Here is a 17,215-nt window from a genome sequence, read left to right as displayed (position 1 = left end):
AGCAACTGCTTTCTGCGCAAAATATATTTACATGATACATAAATTCAAAATCTACAATATAAAAGGGTAACATTTGCGCATAATATGTGGGGTACTTACACCTGTGTAAGTGAGCCCTAATACTGGTTTCACGGCTGAGAAACTCGTGCGAGATTTGTGCGTTGTGTGGCGCACAAATCTCGCACGAATATGAACTATTCATTTGACCGTTGTATGTCCTATCTTTCCACGTTGGAATACATCGTCCATTGTTTACAATAGAGCAGGAAATCACATCCCCTAGCTTGAAGTCAATGGACGCCGTCTGACCCACGGCCCGTCTGCAATTGAATTGCGGACAGGCCACGGATTTCGCGGGAAAGCAGGAATTAAGGTAAAAAATAATCCTCCACTGCACATGTGCGGCGGCTGGCGTTTCCGCACACATCTGCAGTGAAGAAAATCGAAGACCCGGACGGGTAAGCAGTGTCTTTGGCCGTGGCCAGGGTCGGATTCCGCTACGGGCTCGTGCGTGCAGAATCGGCCCCTCCTCCTCCCCCGTGGACATGAGGCCTTAGGATCCTTATACAAAGAGCAATTAATTATTGAAACAAGTGAACGACTAGCGAGTTGCGTTCTTTCAAATGACGTTTTTCTCGCCATCGCTCATTCAGTCATCATTGGTCTGTTAGGGGGTCTGGAAATACGTGGGAATGGGCTGCGAACGACAGAACAATTGACTTTTACACAAAACGACTTGCAAACGAACAATGATTTTAATGTCTTTATAAAATGAATTACGAACGATAAGCGAACAAATTATCGTTAATCGTTCAATCATTAGCTGTGTTCACACTGAACAATTTCCGGTTACTTTTGCGCACTTTATCTGTACGACAATTGTTCCGTGTAACAGGCCGTTAGCTCGTAGAAAAAAGGTTACTGTATCCAGTAATATTATGGCCCATCCTGTTATGGACCCCTAGGACTACTGTTTGATTTGGTTTAGGCTACAAAAAAAGGGGGATGGGGGCAGGAAACAGGTGCTGAACCTTGGGCCAGGAGAAGCTACTGACAATGACATTTAGAAAAAACTAACAGGAGCCTCAGATATAAAAGAAGGAAATTTCAGTGTTACTATAGTAACCGAGAGACAAATCCAATATGGCCGCCATATCTAGCGACTCTTTCCAGCATGTCCGCGTCTTACAGACCGCTGTCTCCAATAGTGAGCAGTTAAATCATGGTCTTCAGAAAAATGGCCGCCCACACACAATGTCGTTTAGGGACAAGAGACATTTGCAGGTGGCTGTTTGAGCTCTAGTGTTTAGGCGCTTCTGATTGGTGTGACGTCAGCGGTGCAGTAGGCGGGGGTTATATTTGAACGCGCGGCCCGGGAGCGGCTGTCAGGTAGGTGAGCGCGGGGTTATATGTGTATGCGGGCGTGGATGTACTGTGTATCTACTGCAGGTATACATGTGTGCGGGGGGCTGGGAATATTTTTTTTGCGGCTGTGGGGCCATTCCTGTTGGTGGATGACAATGCAGTATGACGTCACGTGACACCCCACTATCACGCATCCCCCGCCAGTATTCTAAGGATGTCTGCAGCCCCTGTAAACTGACATCCCTCCAGGGTCCCTATAACAGCTTGTGGGGGTGCCCCCATATTAGAGCCAGCACCAGCTCCTCCACAATAGAACAAGCCACGGTGCCCCCATAATAGACAACAACGCCTGTATAATAGAGCTTGCGAGAGTGCGCCCATAAAAGAGGCAAAGTGCCAGTATAACAGATCCTGCCAGAGTGCCCCCATAATAGAGCCAGCTATAGTGCTAGTATAACAGATCCTGCCAGAGTGCCCCCATAATAGAGCCAGCTATAGTGCTAGTATAACAGATCCTGCCAGAGTGCCCCCATAATAGAGCCAGCTATAGTGCCAGTATAACAGATCCTGCCAGAGTGCCCCCATAATAGAGCTAGCTATAGTGCCAGTATAACAGATCCTGCCAGAGTGCCCCCATAATAGAGCCAGCTATAGTACCAGTATAACAGAGCCTGTCAGAGTGCCCCCATAATAGAGCCAGCTATAGTGCCAGTATAACAGAGCCTGCAAGAGTGCCTCCATAATAGAGCCAGCTATAGTGCCAGTATAACAGAGCCTGCCAGAGTGCCCCCATAATAGCGCCAGCTATACTGCCAGTATAACAGATCCTGCCAGAGTGCCCCCATAATAGAGCCAGCTATAGTGCCTGTATAACAGAGCCTGTCAGAGTGCCCCCATAATAGAGCCAGCTATAGTGCCAGTATAACAGAGCCTGCAAGAGTGCCCCCATAATAGAGCCAGCTATAGTGCCAGTATAACAGATCCTGCCAGAGTGACCCATAATAGACCCAGCTATAGTGCCTGTATAACAGAGCCTGTCAGAGTGCCCCCATAATAGAGCCAGCTATAGTGCCAGTATAACAGAGCCTGCAAGAGTGCCCCCATAATAGAGCCAGCTATAGTGCCAGTATAACAGATCCTGCCAGAGTGACCCATAATAGACCCAGCTATAGTGCCAGTATAACAGATCCTGCCAGAGTGCCCCCATAATAGCGCCAGCTATACTGCCAGTATAACAGATCCTGCCAGAGTGCCCCCATAATAGAGCCAGCTATAGTGCCTGTATAACAGAGCCTGTCAGAGTGCCCCCATAATAGAGCCAGCTATAGTGCCTGTATAACAGATCCTGCCAGAGTGCCCCCATAATAGAGCCAGCTATAGTGCCAGTATAACAGATCCTGCCAGAGTGCCCCCATAATAGAGCCAGCTATAGTGCCAGTATAACATCCTGCCAGAGTACCCCCATAATAGAGCCAGCTATAGTGCCAGTATAACAGATCCTGCCAGAGTGCCCCCATAATAGAGCTAGCTATAGTGCCAGTATAACAGATCCTGCCAGAGTGCCCCCATAATAGAGCCAGCTATAGTACCAGTATAACAGAGCCTGTCAGAGTGCCCCCATAATAGAGCCAGCTATAGTGCCAGTATAACAGAGCCTGCAAGAGTGCCTCCATAATAGAGCCAGCTATAGTGCCTGTATAACAGAATAGCCAGAATGCCCCCATAAGAGAGCCAGCTATAGTGCCAGTATAACAGATCCTGCCAGAGTGCCCCCATAGTAGAGTCAGCTACAGTGCCAGTATAACAGAATAGCCAGAATGCCCCCATAATAGAGCCAACTATACTGCCAGTATAACAGAATAGGTAGACTGCCCCGGTATTAGTGTATCTTGACGCCACCAGGAATTGACAGGGGGTGACGTCCCCTGTCAGTGATTGGCTGCTTATGTGCTTGGGCTGTAGGTCCTGCAAGCCCACTAACCATGAATCTGGGATGGCAGGCAGGACGTTAAAGAGGAGGTGGCGGTCAGCCGGCTGGCTGTCCATTCCGGCGTTCGAGCAGCCAGAGTGCCCCCATAATAGAGCTAGCTATAGTGCCAGTATAACAGATCCTGCCAGAGTGCCCCCATAATAGAGCCAGCTATAGTACCAGTATAACAGAGCCTGTCAGAGTGCCCCCATAATAGAGCCAGCTATAGTGCCAGTATAACAGAGCCTGCAAGAGTGCCTCCATAATAGAGCCAGCTATAGTGCCTGTATAACAGAATAGCCAGAATGCCCCCATAATAGAGCCAGCTATAGTGCCAGTATAACATCCTACCAGAGTGCCCCCATAAGAGAGCCAGCTATAGTGCCAGTATAACAGATCCTGCCAGAGTGCCCCCATAGTAGAGTCAGCTACAGTGCCAGTATAACAGAATAGCCAGAATGCCCCCATAATAGAGCCAGCTATAGTGCCAGTAGAACAGAATCTACCAGAGTGCCTCCATAATAGAGCCAACTATACTGCCAGTATAACAGAATAGGTAGACTGCCCCGGTATTAGTGTATCTTGACGCCACCAGGAATTGACAGGGGGTGACGTCCCCTGTCAGTGATTGGCTGCTTATGTGCTTGGGCTGTAGGTCCTGCAAGCCCACTAACCATGAATCTGGGATGGCAGGCAGGACGTTAAAGAGGAGGTGGCGGTCAGCCGGCTGGCTGTCCATTCCGGCGTTCGAGCAGCACATGCGTGGCCAGCGGCAAGTTTGGCACCGGTGAGCAGGGGAGCAGCCGGCAAGGAACACAGAGGCGTCGGCGGCTGGCAGGACAAAGCTGTGAAGGGGCGGCCGGCCGGCCATCTGTGCGGCCAGCGGAGCAGTAGATGCATGGGCAGCGGCTACTTTGTCAGCGTTGCAGGGGTGGATCAGCCCTCACGGAGCAGTGAGCCTGCGGCAGCAGTCAGCCTCCGGCCACGCCGCTGGCGGAGCAGATACGCGGGCAGCGGCAACATGCCAGTGAGCAGAGGGGCTGCGCCGGCTACCGCTGCTCAGCTCTGAGGCGCCGGCCGCCTGGGAGCTGGGGACGGGTGCTCCGCTCACAGTGATTGCTGCAGCGTCTGCATTGATGACTGGCTGCCCTGCTGCCTTAGGCTGACAATTACTTCCCATCTTAGTTGTACAGTAACATTGAAGTCACCGTCAGCCTAAGGCAGCAGGGCAGCCGGTCATCAATGCACACTGTGCTGCAACGACCTTCATCTTTTGGCCCTATTGGGAGCTGGGGGTGTGACCGGGGCGTTCTCCCTGTCAAACCTCTAGCTTCCTGGTGGCGTCAAGATACACTAATACCCTGCCCCCATAGTAGAGCAAGGTATAGTGCCTGTATAACAGATCCTGCCAGAGTGCCCCCATAATAGAGCCAACTATAGTGCCTATATAACAGATCCTGCCAGTGTGCGCCTATAATAGAGCCAGCTATTGTAACAATATAACAGAATTTGCCAGAGTGCCCCCATAATAGAGCAAGCTATAGTGCCAGTATAACAGATCCTGCCAAAGTGCCCCGATTATAGAGCCAGCTATAGTGTCAGTATAACAGAATAGCCAGAGTGCCCCCATAATAGAGCCAGCTATAGTGCGTGTATAACATCCTGCCAGAGTGCCCCCAAAATAGAGCCAGCTATAGTGCTAGCATAACAAAACCGGCCAGAGTGCCCCTCTAGTAGAGCCAGCTATAGTGCCAGTGTAACAGATCCTGCCTGAGCTTGCCATGGTGCCCGTATGACTGAGCAACCACTGGTTCTGCTGTGATGTGACCCTCGGTGCAGATGCTCTTGTGCCCCTTCATCCTGTTCCTACCCGTGTGCTGCAGCCTTTTCGGACCCCTCCTCATCATGCGCTGTTCTCTCCCCAGGGTTCGGTGAGCGATGGCAGCTACGGATGACCTGGATGACTTGTGTTCTCACATCAACTCAAAGATTTCCATCATCAATAAGACGCTGCAGCTGCGGCACATCGGTGAGTGTCCGCGGACATCACTCTATTCCGTGGAACGGTCTCCTACTGAAGCTGCACCCTGGGTTGATGGATGCCACCACAAGTCGGGCTCGCCACTATTGATTTTACCTGGGAAGCCGCAGCCAACCAGGGAATATGTAGTATATTGGCGTATACAGTGGGCGTCCCAAGCAGGGGCCTTCTTATGATGCCCGCTTGATCTAATAGGACGCTTGTGTCAAACTCAAGGCCCGCCACATCATTATATATGGCCCACGATGAGGTCCGGGCGCAGAAGGACAGACTCTTGCGTGGGATTAAAGCTCCTGCAATCAAGCAGTACTCAACGAGTGCTATGTACTAAAGAGAGAAAGCAGAAGTGTGGCTTCCGCTATGTGACCCGACGATCTCATAACTGCTGGATGCCCACTACCACAGCATAGCTGCAGGGTCTTAGCAGACCCTAATCAGCTTGGGGTCGCCAGCTGCGGTCAGTGCCTACAGTGGAATCCGGCACTGACCGCAGCTGGCGACCCCATATACCTGAATTATCTTTACTGTGGATGATCGTGGACGCTTGCTGTCGCTCATGCGCAATAAAGATTTTTTTTAGAATTGTATTTCCTGCGCCGTCGCTAGGCGATGACGTGGGTAACCGCTACCTATCGGCAATGTCAATTGTGGATGGCCTACGTGTTGGACAGCTTCCATTGAATGCAATGGAAGTCGGCTGTGCGGAATCCGCCCAAAACTAGAACACACTGTAAATTAATTTCTGCTCGCGGAAATCGCTGTCGGCTCATGTGAGTGGCTATGCGAATGATCTATCTTTGTTATGTATGCGGATGGCGATCGCAGATTCCACAATTCAAACCCAGTTGTGTGAGACCGATCTAACTGGGGCTCCTACGGATGTCCCAGCTACAGTGGGGAAAAAAAAAAAGATAATGTGAATGACCCCCAGAGGTCTTATATCGAGGGCATAGATGGTAAAAAAAAATAGTTACAAGAAAAAGTAAAAAAAAAATTACAGAATAAAATAAAAATCTATATACTAAAAAGAAGACGACCGCTGACGCCAAACAAAACCGTCGCCGTATGCGCCCTGTAATCCGGGATCCTGCAAAATGTCAGACAAAATGAGGAACCCATTCCTGTACTTTATATTAGTGGAAATCAAACTAATTTTAAAAATAAACTACTATAAATTAATAAAAAATAGTTTTTAAAGCTTTTTACCCCCAATAAAGCAAAAATGAAAAAAGATATTTAAAAAACCGCCCCATATGTCACGGAAAAAAAAAACGCAGCAAAAATAATTTTGGTAGCTGACGAAAAAAAAAACTAGGGCAGTAAAACCACCAGATGGGTAAAATCCCTCGAGAGTCTGGTCGTTTAGGACCACAAGACCCTGGTCCTTAAGGGGTTAAAGGGAGCCTGTCATCCGGTTGGTCCTGCGCAATCTAAGCTATACATGTAATGCTGATCAGATAATATCGCTATATACTGTTATAGTCTCCCGGTAGCTTTACAATCCTGTCTTGAACTTTTCCAGCGCTGTAATAAAATTGGGCATTGCGCAGGACAGACCTGACGATAGGTTCCATTTAATGGGCAGATACAGTCCGTAAAACGGACCAAAATAGGTCATTCCGCATTTTTTACACGTATGAAAAATGTACGTCTGAATACCCCAATGCAAATCACTGGTGTCTAAGCTGTCCGTATTACGCCGTAATGCGGATCGTAAATACGCCAGTGTGAATGAGCCCTTTGAAGGCAACCATAATAACACTGGTGTGGCCCTTGGTCATAAGGAGTTTGACCCCCTGTAATGGGGCATAAGGATGAGGGTCGTCCTGTCTAAAACCTCTCTGTGCTTCCATCTACGCAGGTCAGGACCCCTCGCTGAGGAGCGTGCTCGATAAGGTGGCCTCCGAGCTGCATCTGCTGCACGAGCTCCTTAATAAGGTGGAGACAGAAGTCCAGTGGCAAGAAACCATTGCAAAGCGCCTGAAGGTAAGATGGAGACACTGCGCCATAGTTTCTGCTAGCAGTGTGCTGGGTATATAGGGGCACCCTGCTGTGACTACTGATGGAAGAAGGAGCCCTGCTGTGACTACTGGGGGACAGAGTAGGGAAAGCTTGTATGGCGGCTATAGGATGGTGCATGCTTCGACCTGAGCGTGTGATCCTAAATGTACAGGGTCTTTGGAGTGCCATCACCGGGTAAGATTCATCTCGGCCTGTTGTCTCCTATTACTGTGAGCGGACCCCAATGTAGTCAGCAGATCACCCAGGACTGCGTTTACAAGTTGGTTATCTCTGATGATACAATCCCTTTGAAATGCTGAATCAGAGCTCCTTGGGTCTTCAGAACCGCAGCAGTTCATCGTGGCGTAAATTTCACTAAGGCTGCCTGTCCACGGGCGTTTTTGCATTGCGATAATCCGGCCGCGAGGAACGCAGTGCAGACTTTCCGGAGCTTTGCTATGGAAAGCGCAGCCCCCCATGTCCACAAGCGGAGAATCATAGCGAATCTCCGCTCATGGGCGGAAAATCGCAGCATGCGATTGCCGCAGTGAGCCTATCTGTCAGATAGGCTTACCGCGAAGATCCGTCAGCTGGCTCCTGCTCCCCGGCGGAGATCCGCCACGGGATATCGCAACTCCCGTGGACAGGCAGCCTAAGTGTTTAAATCCTTCTGCAGAATATCGGCCCCTGCGGACAGGAAGCTTCTTGTAGCTGCTGCAGATTAGATGGAGGTGCTGACATGTTCTGACCAGCTGACAGGAAGGGGTCATCAATTCATGCTACTTGGACCAAATTCTGACCTCCCATCAGCACGGGGCAACAGAAGTCTGGATCCATCTGACCAGGAGATGTTTCTCCGCTGCTCAGTGATACAATATTAGGGCTTTTTTGCCCCCTGGAGTCTGACCTTCCTGTTTGTCTTAGTAATGGTGGTGGAACTGGTCGCCTGCTGTTCTATCCCATCCGTGTTTAAGGCTATGTTCACATCGGCATTCAGAGCCTCTGCTGCAGATCGGCCATGAAATGCCAGCCAAAAAATTCCTGCATACAAGACTTTTCGTCTAGAAAAATGCCGACCGTTCTGTTCTAAAACATATGTGTTCGGGCAGGGGAGCATGGAAATGGAAACCTGGAACAAGATGTGAACGTAGCCTAAGCGTTGTATTCAGCTGCAATATCCTTACTTTGCAGATCCTGTTCATCAGGACAATTCCTGACATCCTCCCCTGACCCCTTTCGGCAACAAGTTGTTTCCTTCCACAGCATTCCCTTTTGCTGGATGTTTTCCCCGATGACCTCATTCTCAGTATACTCTCCACACTGCTGCAGGAGAAATCCCCACGCGGTTCGCAGTGACATCCCGGTCCGATTAGTCTAGCAACGATGACCCGGCCTTGTTGGAATCACTCAGATCACTGGAATTTCCCATCTAATGTCGATTCACCTTGAAACTGATCCACGGAAAACTTGTTGCCGACAGTGTTGCTGTTTTTAAGGGGGAACTATGACTGGTTCTATTATGGGGGCACTCTAGCAGGTTCTGTTATACTGGCACTATAGCTGGGTCTATTATGGGGGCACTCTGTAAGGTTCTGTTATATAGGCACTATAGCTGACTCTATTATGGGTCACTCTGGCAGGATCTGTTATACTGGCACTATAGCTGGCTCTATTATGGGGGCACTCTGTAAGGTTCTGTTCTACTGGCACTATAGCTGGCTCTATTATGGGTCACTCTGGCAGGATCTGTTATACTGGCACCATAGCTGGCTCTATTATGGGGGCACTCTGGCAGGATCTGTTATACTGGCACTATAGCTGGCTCTCTTATGGGGGCACTCTGTAAGGTTCTGTTCTACTGGCACCATAGCTGGCTCTATTATGGGTCACTCTGGCAGCATCTGCTATACTGGCACTATAGCTGGCTCTATTATGGGTCACTCTGGCAGGATCTGTTATACTGGCACTATAGCTGGCTCTATTATGGGTCACTCTGGCAGGATCTGTTATACTGGCACTATAGCTGGCTCTATTATGGGGCACTCTGGCAGGATCTGTTATACTGGCATTATAGCTGGCTCTCTTATGGGGCACTCTGGCAGGATCTGTTATACTGGTACTATAGCTAGCTCTCTTACGGGGAGAATTCTCATACAGGGAAGCGCCAATATGAAAGGGCTGATAAAGGGGTCATTCAGTGTAGGTTGGCGTCCCCTTTAAAGGTCATGAACCCAGAGGTAGCAATGAATAAGCGACAAGAAAGGATGGAAAGATTTAGAGACGTCTATGTGAAGTATACGGCGTATAACGCATCCAATATGGTATTTATGGTGGTAAATCTCCTTTTATCCTGTAGGAGCTGCAGGTGACCCTAGAGAGCGACTACAAGGAAGCGTCTCATCTCAGCGACCACATTCCCCCGCATCTTCCCAAGAAATGTCCTACCAGGTACTCTATATACTCCCATCCAGTCTACGGGGCCTGTGATGTGGTATAGATACAAGTCACTGAAGGCTGGGACCCTTTGGCACGGCCATAAGATTTCTGTTAGTGGAAATCTGACACAACGATTTGGGTGAAGGACCATTTAGATCTATACATTGCATGTGCGGACGCACGTACGGCCCACGGCAGCCGGTCATGTCATATACGTGTCTTTGTAGGTTTAATAGTTTATTGTACCATTGCTCCAGCTTTGGTCTCAAAGGTAAGGAAAAAAAATCACGTGTGCACTTTATCACTTATTTCCGCAGTAAGAGGGCAGCACTGGGAAGGCCAATTAGGTCTTGTTCGTACTGCGGAATTTGGCGCGGAACCAACACCTGTTCCGTGTCCTATCTGCTTCCCATTTATTTGATTGATTGATCCGTATTTTACTAGTTGGCACACGGAATCCGCCTTGGCTTGCGGTCTCTGGATTCGCCTCATTGAAAGGGGTTGTGCAGAAGAGATCTGAGACCGAGCTGTGAATAATGTGGCCGGTCCGTGTCGGAAAAATCGAACGCGGAAAACTGCAGTGTGCACGCGTCCTTAGAGGGGAGAGCTGTGCTGTGATAGTGGCGACTATTTTGGTTAGGCCTCAGCGGGATCTGCTTGGACGCAACCGGATCTTTCTATTAGCGGCATCCTGGCAATCACATGACCATCAAATGGTAGAGGCAGCGCCGCTGCATATGTGGGAGGACGGAAACGGAAAACTGCCAGACGGACGTCTTCCTCCGGCGCCAAAAATATGAATTGAAACAAGTGATAGAAATGTTAATCAAAAGGACAAAGAATGTTTAGCCCCTTGGTGACATCGGCCGTACGTATACAACAGATGTGGGGGGATTGTATGGAGGGGGTCCAGAATGCTCCGTACATGGCAGCTGCGATTGTAAGTAACTACGGCTGTTAACCATTTAAATGCCCTTGTCTATGCTGACAGTGGCATTTGCATGTCCCAGACTGCAGGGTGCCATTCTGGTGTTGGGGCAGTCTGGAGCCTTGTGAGGACCCTCAGTGCTGCAATGTATTTCTGCCTATTAAGCTCAGCCTGGGGCGGAGTTTAACCCCTTCATGACTGCAGTACGCCTTTTTACTAACCTCATTAATGGGCTTTGAAACCTTTTCATCTTTTTAACCCTTTGAGGACCATATGACAATATTTGTCCCATAGGAAGCAGTTTAAAACGATAGGACAAATATGTCCCTTTGTCCTGAAAGGGTTAAGACAGTGGCTTAGCTGACTACTGACAGCCAGGTTCCTGCTCTAACAGCCAGGAATGCAAAACCTCATATCCTGTCGGTTTAACCCTTTATATGCCACAATCATTAGCATTTAATCCAGATAACAAGGGGAGGGGGCTTTTTCTGTCACCCATCGACACCCTGTAGTACAACAGGGTACTAGAGCCTCCATGCTCTTCCATATCACATCTTGTATCCTAGCTAGAGGTGATCCAACAGGGTACTAGAGCCTCCATGCCCACTCGTATCACATCTTGTATTCAAGCTAGAGGTGGTACAACAGAATACTAGAGCCTCCATGTCTGCCCATATCCCATCTTGTATCCAAGCTAGAGGTGGCACAATAGGGTATTAGAGCCTCCATGCAGGCCCATATCACATCTTGTATCCAAGCTAGAGGTGGCACAATAGGATACCAGAGCCTTCATGCCCACCTGTATCACATCTTGTATCCAAGCTAGAAGCGGTACAACAGGGTACTAGAGCCTCCATGCCCGCCCGTATCACATCTTGTATACAAGCTAGAGGCAGTACAACAGGGTACTAGAGCCTTCATGCCCACCCGTATCACATCTTGTATACAAGCTAGAGGCAGTACAACAGGGTACTAGAGCCTTCATGCCCACCTGTATCACATCTTGTATACAAGCTAGAGGCAGTACAACAGGGTACTAGAGCCTTCATGCCTGCCCGTATCACATCTTGTATACAAGCTAGAGGTGATACAACAGGGTACTAGAGTTTTCCTGCCCGACTGTATCACATCCAGCATCAAACGTAGAGGCTGTACAACAGGGTACCTTTTTTTTCTTACTACACTGTATACCGACATAGGTACCAATCACGGTGAATGCACTGAATCTACTAAATTTCATTACTCATAAGCTACCGATCTGTTGGAAGCAGCACATCTGTCACTACACAGCGAGAGCCGCATGAAGGATATGGCAGGTTCCCTTTAAGAGTAGTGATGTGCTGTCATGTAATTACCCAGCAGGACTACCCCATGCGCGTGCCGTACCCATAGGTGCCCCCCTCACCCTCATTTATTCCTTTTATAGTGTAAGTAACATAACAAGATACCCATAATAATCAGTGGGCAGCCATGCCCTCCGGTGTTAGCAGCCATCCATCCCTGAGAGCTGCCCTGCACGCAGAGCCGCCAGCAGTTCCCTATGGAGTTTTGTATTATGTAGATGTGTATGTGGCAGGTTGTGAATGTCACAGAATGGACTGTTCATCGCCGTCCCCTCCTCTGAGATCAGACTTCATCCTCTGAATAGTAATGCTTTGCGTCATCTGTTTTGCAGTAACTCGGTCCCAGGTGAGGAGCCTCCAGCGAAGGTCGTCGCTCCAGAGCCGGCAAAGAAACCTGTCAAGGAAAAGCACATTAAAGAAATGGAGCTGATTACAGCGCAGGAATTTGCTAGTGTGCCAGCGTAAGTGATCCGTATGCCCGGTCATTATACCAACTGATGGGTTTCATGTCATGTCACGGAGGTGTCAGGATCGCACATTTAGGCTCCGTGTACATGTTTTCGAAACGTGCTGTCGGTGTAATTCCATGGACAGCCCATGACCCCGTTATAGCTTAGGGGGTACATGGATGCCTCTTTACACAGATCTGTGGTCTGCATGAAAAGACTAATGGCATGTCATTACTACATGTGAACAGGGTCTTGGATAGCTGTTGGCCGAACATGCACATGTTCTGTATTGGGGCCATTCATGGCAGCCCTCTCTATAATACCGACCCATGAAGATAGGGGAGACTCCTGACACTCTTCCAGCTTTGTTGAGCCATATCCAGAAAAACGTCGTCTGCTGTTAGTTGTGAACATTTACATTAAATGTCTAAGAAGAGACAAGTCAGGTTTTAGAGCAGTTAAAGGGGTTGTCTCACGCCGAAACGTTTTTTTTTTTTATTCAATAGGCCCCCCATTCGGCGCGAGACAAACCCAAGGGATGGGTTAAAAAAAAAAAGTTTATTACTTACCCGAATCCCCGCGCTGCGGCGACTTCTTTCTTCCTTTACCAAGATGGCCGCCGGGATCTTCACCCACGATGCACCGCGGGTCTTCTCCCCTGGTGCACCGTGGGCTCTGTGCGGTCCATTGCCGATTCCAGCCTCCTGATTGGCTGGAATCGGCACACGTGACGGGGCGGAGCTACGAGGACCAGCTCTCCGGCACGAGCGGCCCCATTCACCAGGGAGAAGACCGGACTGCACAAGCGCGTCTAAAAACGCCAGAAGACAGCGAATTTAGACGGATCCATGGCGACGGGGACGCCAGCAACGGAGCAGGTAAGTGAATAACTTCTGTATGGCTCATAATTAATGCACGATGTATATTACAAAGTGCATTAATATGGCCATACAGAAGTGCTGAACCCCACTTGATTTCACGAGACAACCCCTTTAAGCACAATCTAGGCTGTCTTATACACCCAGGAAGTAGAGGAAGATGAGATATGTGCTGCCGTATGCAGGATATCTGCACTGTAGGGTTCTAGTTGACCCTTCTTCCAGCACTATCACAAAAGTGGCGCTGTGGTCTGTGCTGCAGCGACAGCCAATTCATTGCAAAGATCCCACAAACCGCATCATAGATCTCAGATCCTGGTCTCCTTAAAGTGTGATTTGGAGAGTATATACCTGTTTTAAGGGGTTTGTAATATTGATGACCTGTAAGATATGTCGTCATTATCTGATCAGTGGGTGTCCAACGCTCAAGACCCCCTTTGATTTCAATGGGAAACATCACATCGCACGGCACGTGAGGTCTTTAGAAGTCCCATTGAAAACAGAAAGCCAAAAGATAGACTATGCTGTGATTCTTTTACCTCGCAGTGATGCTGCGAGGGAGAAATCGCTCATGTGAAGAAGTCCATCCAAAAGAATGGCGTTCATATTAATGCACAAAACTCGCGCGAGATTCCCGACCGTGGGAATGTAGCCTAAATGTTATCAGACCGGAATTTCGCAGAATATATTCAAGACGTCTGTATGTTCCTGATTCAGAAAGACCCCGCAGAGTGATGCCAGACCTAATCTACTAAACCGCTCCTCATTGCTCCTTCCACAGGTACATGAAGAACCGCATGACGTATGAGCAGATCAACCACTTTCTCCAAGACATTAACAAGGCGGTGATGGCCAAGTACAAGATTATACATCAACCTTTTAAAACACTGAACAACCAAGCGAGAAAGCAACTGGGGCGCTATAAAGAGGAGGAGACGCAGGATACGAAAGGTATTTTATACGTGATCAGGTAGAATTATTTAAATTAGCGCCGGAGTATCTATTGTATTCATCTAAAAAGCGCCAACACTCGCATGTAAAGATCGCCAAATGAACGTTTGGCGTGCTATGCTGTTTGCGTAGCAATTACTTTGTGATGATCGCGGGACTAGACAAATAGCCTTCAGGATAACTTCACGGTTTTCCAAGCCTGGCGATGCTATGTGTATTGCGCAGCGCTGTGCGGAGATCGCCGTCACTCACATTGAGTAGCGCTGGCCGTGCACTGAAAGGGATTGTCCCATCAACTAAGATTAGAAGTCTGTGGCAATGTGCAACACACGAGTCACGAGAATGAGTTGTTCACTTCGGGTTCAGACCCCCTTGTGCCCGACGATAATGCGACGAGTGTGATGTCACTTCTTAGAGGGAACATGACAGCACCCGTCATGTATACTGTGCGCCTCAGGTGTAGAAGCAGACAGGCAGTTTGTGTACATGAGAGGTGCTGTCACAGTCCGCATAAGGGACAGGGGAAACTGGGGGAAGATTACATGATCAGTAGAGATGAGCGAGTATACTCGCTAAAGGCAATTGCTCGAGCGAGCATTGCCTTTAGCGAGTACCTGCGCGCTCGAGACCAAAGGTTCGGGTGCCGGCGGCGGGCAGGGAGCTGCGGAGGAGAGCAGGGCGGAACGGAGGGGAGATCTCTCTCTCCCTCTCTTCTCCCCGCTCCCTCCTGCTGACTGCCGCTACTCACCGCTCCCTCGCGCCAGCACCCGAACCTTCCGTCTCGAGCGGGGAGATACTCGCTAAAGGCAATGCTCGCTCGAGCAATTGCCTTTAGCGAGTATACTCGCTCATCTCTAATGATCAGCAAATGGGACATCATGCCGTAACGTAAGCGCCACACTTCTTCAGTCATGTGACCAGCGAACAGCGAGGGGGTCCAGTGCAAACACTTGAGTCTCATGGCAAGTGTTTTGCATATTGCCCACCTGTACATTGATTGGTATTGGTCAGTATGACTACAGCATTACCAAACTTCTCTAGGCTTTTTCTTAGTGTTGTGCTGCTCAAAACCGGTGAATACATTTTTTTTTTTATTGCTTTTCTGCATCTTTTGACCCCCATAACCTTTATTTTTCCATTGATGCAGCTGTTTCCGGTGGGGTTACATGTAGCTCTTATTGGTACTGTTTTGGGGTACATCTGACTTCTTGATGACTTTTTATTCCATTTTTTTCTTGGAGATGGGATGACCAAAAAAAAGCGCTACTCCGGCATTGCGTTTTTTGGTTTTTCTAATGGCGTTCATAGTGCGGGATAAAAAATGTGAAAGTCTTATAAACTGGACTTTTATCGACACGGCAATACCAATCTTCATTTACTTATTTTAATGCAACAACTGGGAAAAGGTGTTTTTTTTTTTTTTCCCACTTTTTAATATTTTTTACATTCTCTAATAATTTAAAAAGCTTTTTTAATCCTATTTTTTAGTCTTTATAAAGGCACTAGTGATTGCTTACATAATCTGCTGCAATACTTCAGTCACAATGAAATCCTGAATGTACAGCCCCCTTCCCCGTAGAGCGGTCACCTGACGACTCCCGTTTTATTTTCCCTCAGGCCAATATTTTATCGTCGAACAAGACGTTAAAGAATTTACACAAGTGAAGGTGGATAAGAGATTCCATGCACTGCTGGGCATCCTGAGGCACTGCCACCGCATCCGGGAGCTGCGCGGGAAGGGAATCGTGCGTTATGTTATCTGCTAATGACTTACGGACGTGGAGTTTTACTTCAGCCCGCTCCCCTCTGATGTTACTAGTAAAGTGCGTTGCATCACCAGGAAGGACTTGTCTTCACTATTAGTTAACAGCAGTGATCTGATGCGGAACTGCACATTCCGACATGCCGTAACTTTACTACACCTGTATGCTGGGGGGAGAAGTAGTATCACAGGTTGGAGGTCACTGGTGTCACAGAAGGAGGACAGAACTGGAAACTGTTCGCACTGCCTGCTGCCATCATGTTCTCCTAATAGGAACTTTTGGCTTTGACCTCACACTACATCCTGTTTTGCGATATTGGTTTAGCTGCACTTATTTACATTGTAAAGTGGTTTTATGGAAATAAAGATTTATCAGTGTATAAATAAAAAGTTCTGCAACTTTCGAATTTATTTTATTTCAGTTCTTCACCATTTTAAGATGTTTGTTGTTAGCGATTGAGAACACTCAGCAATCCTGTATATAGCTAGTCCTGCCCTCAGCTGAGAAGTGGATACAGTTGTATTCAGTCTAGACAATGCTCTGTGAGATCAATGGCCCAGAATGGAGACTCATACATTTTACATAGCTAGTCCTTCTCTCAGCTGAGAAGTAAATACAGTTGTATGCAGTGTCAACAATGCTCTGTGAGCTAAATAGCCCAGAATAGAGACTGATACATTGTACATAGCTAGTCCTCTCAGCTGAGAAGTGGATACAGTTGTATGTGAGCTAAGCATGCTAGTTTGCTACAATGTATCAGTCTGATTTCCAGGCAGTTTAGCTCACAGACCGCTGCTCCATTTACTTCTATGGAACGGAGGGAGAACGATGTATTTGACCATCCTTCTTCGTTCCACAGAAGTGAATGGAGCAGTGATCCTGCATGCACACTGCTGCGCCATTCACACAAGGCAGTCTGGGTGTGCCATTCTTGGCATTAGTGGAGATCCCAGCAGTCAGACTGCCAGCGATCATTGGTCATCTATCCTGTGAATAGGGGGTAAATGTCTTTATTCATAAAACCCCATTAAAGTGACCCTACCCTCCAGTCCTGGAGAAATAAAGATGGCTGCACCAGCATCGGATATCTA

At 48.3% G+C, this 17,215-nt stretch overlaps 1 protein-coding gene across 3 annotated transcripts; it reads left to right on the top strand.

Moving 5' to 3' along the window:
* Positions 1 to 1,324: 1,324 nt before the first annotated feature.
* Positions 1,325 to 16,530, top strand: SKA1 (spindle and kinetochore associated complex subunit 1). 3 transcript variants are annotated; one of them, XM_066602565.1, is made up of 7 exons: positions 1,325 to 1,389; positions 5,260 to 5,363; positions 7,237 to 7,361; positions 9,733 to 9,824; positions 12,416 to 12,544; positions 14,192 to 14,361; positions 15,979 to 16,530. In XM_066602565.1, exons 2-7 carry the CDS (start codon positions 5,273 to 5,275, stop codon positions 16,125 to 16,127), a joined length of 756 nt encoding a protein of 251 aa, XP_066458662.1. In that variant the 5' UTR covers positions 1,325 to 1,389; positions 5,260 to 5,272; the 3' UTR covers positions 16,128 to 16,530. The 3 variants fall into 3 exon arrangements, with proteins under 3 accessions (XP_066458662.1, XP_066458664.1, XP_066458663.1); XM_066602567.1 differs by having other exon boundaries at positions 1,374 to 1,393; XM_066602566.1 differs by lacking the exon at positions 1,325 to 1,389 and adding an exon at positions 4,031 to 4,121.
* The last annotated feature ends 685 nt before the right edge of the window (positions 16,531 to 17,215 follow it).

The sequence above is a fragment of the Eleutherodactylus coqui genome, chromosome 5 (genome assembly GCF_035609145.1).
Source record: "Eleutherodactylus coqui strain aEleCoq1 chromosome 5, aEleCoq1.hap1, whole genome shotgun sequence".
Lineage (NCBI taxonomy): Eukaryota > Metazoa > Chordata > Amphibia > Anura > Eleutherodactylidae > Eleutherodactylus > Eleutherodactylus coqui.
The sequence above is the reverse complement of the archived record's forward strand: the minus strand, read 5'-3'. Positions and strand labels throughout refer to the sequence as shown.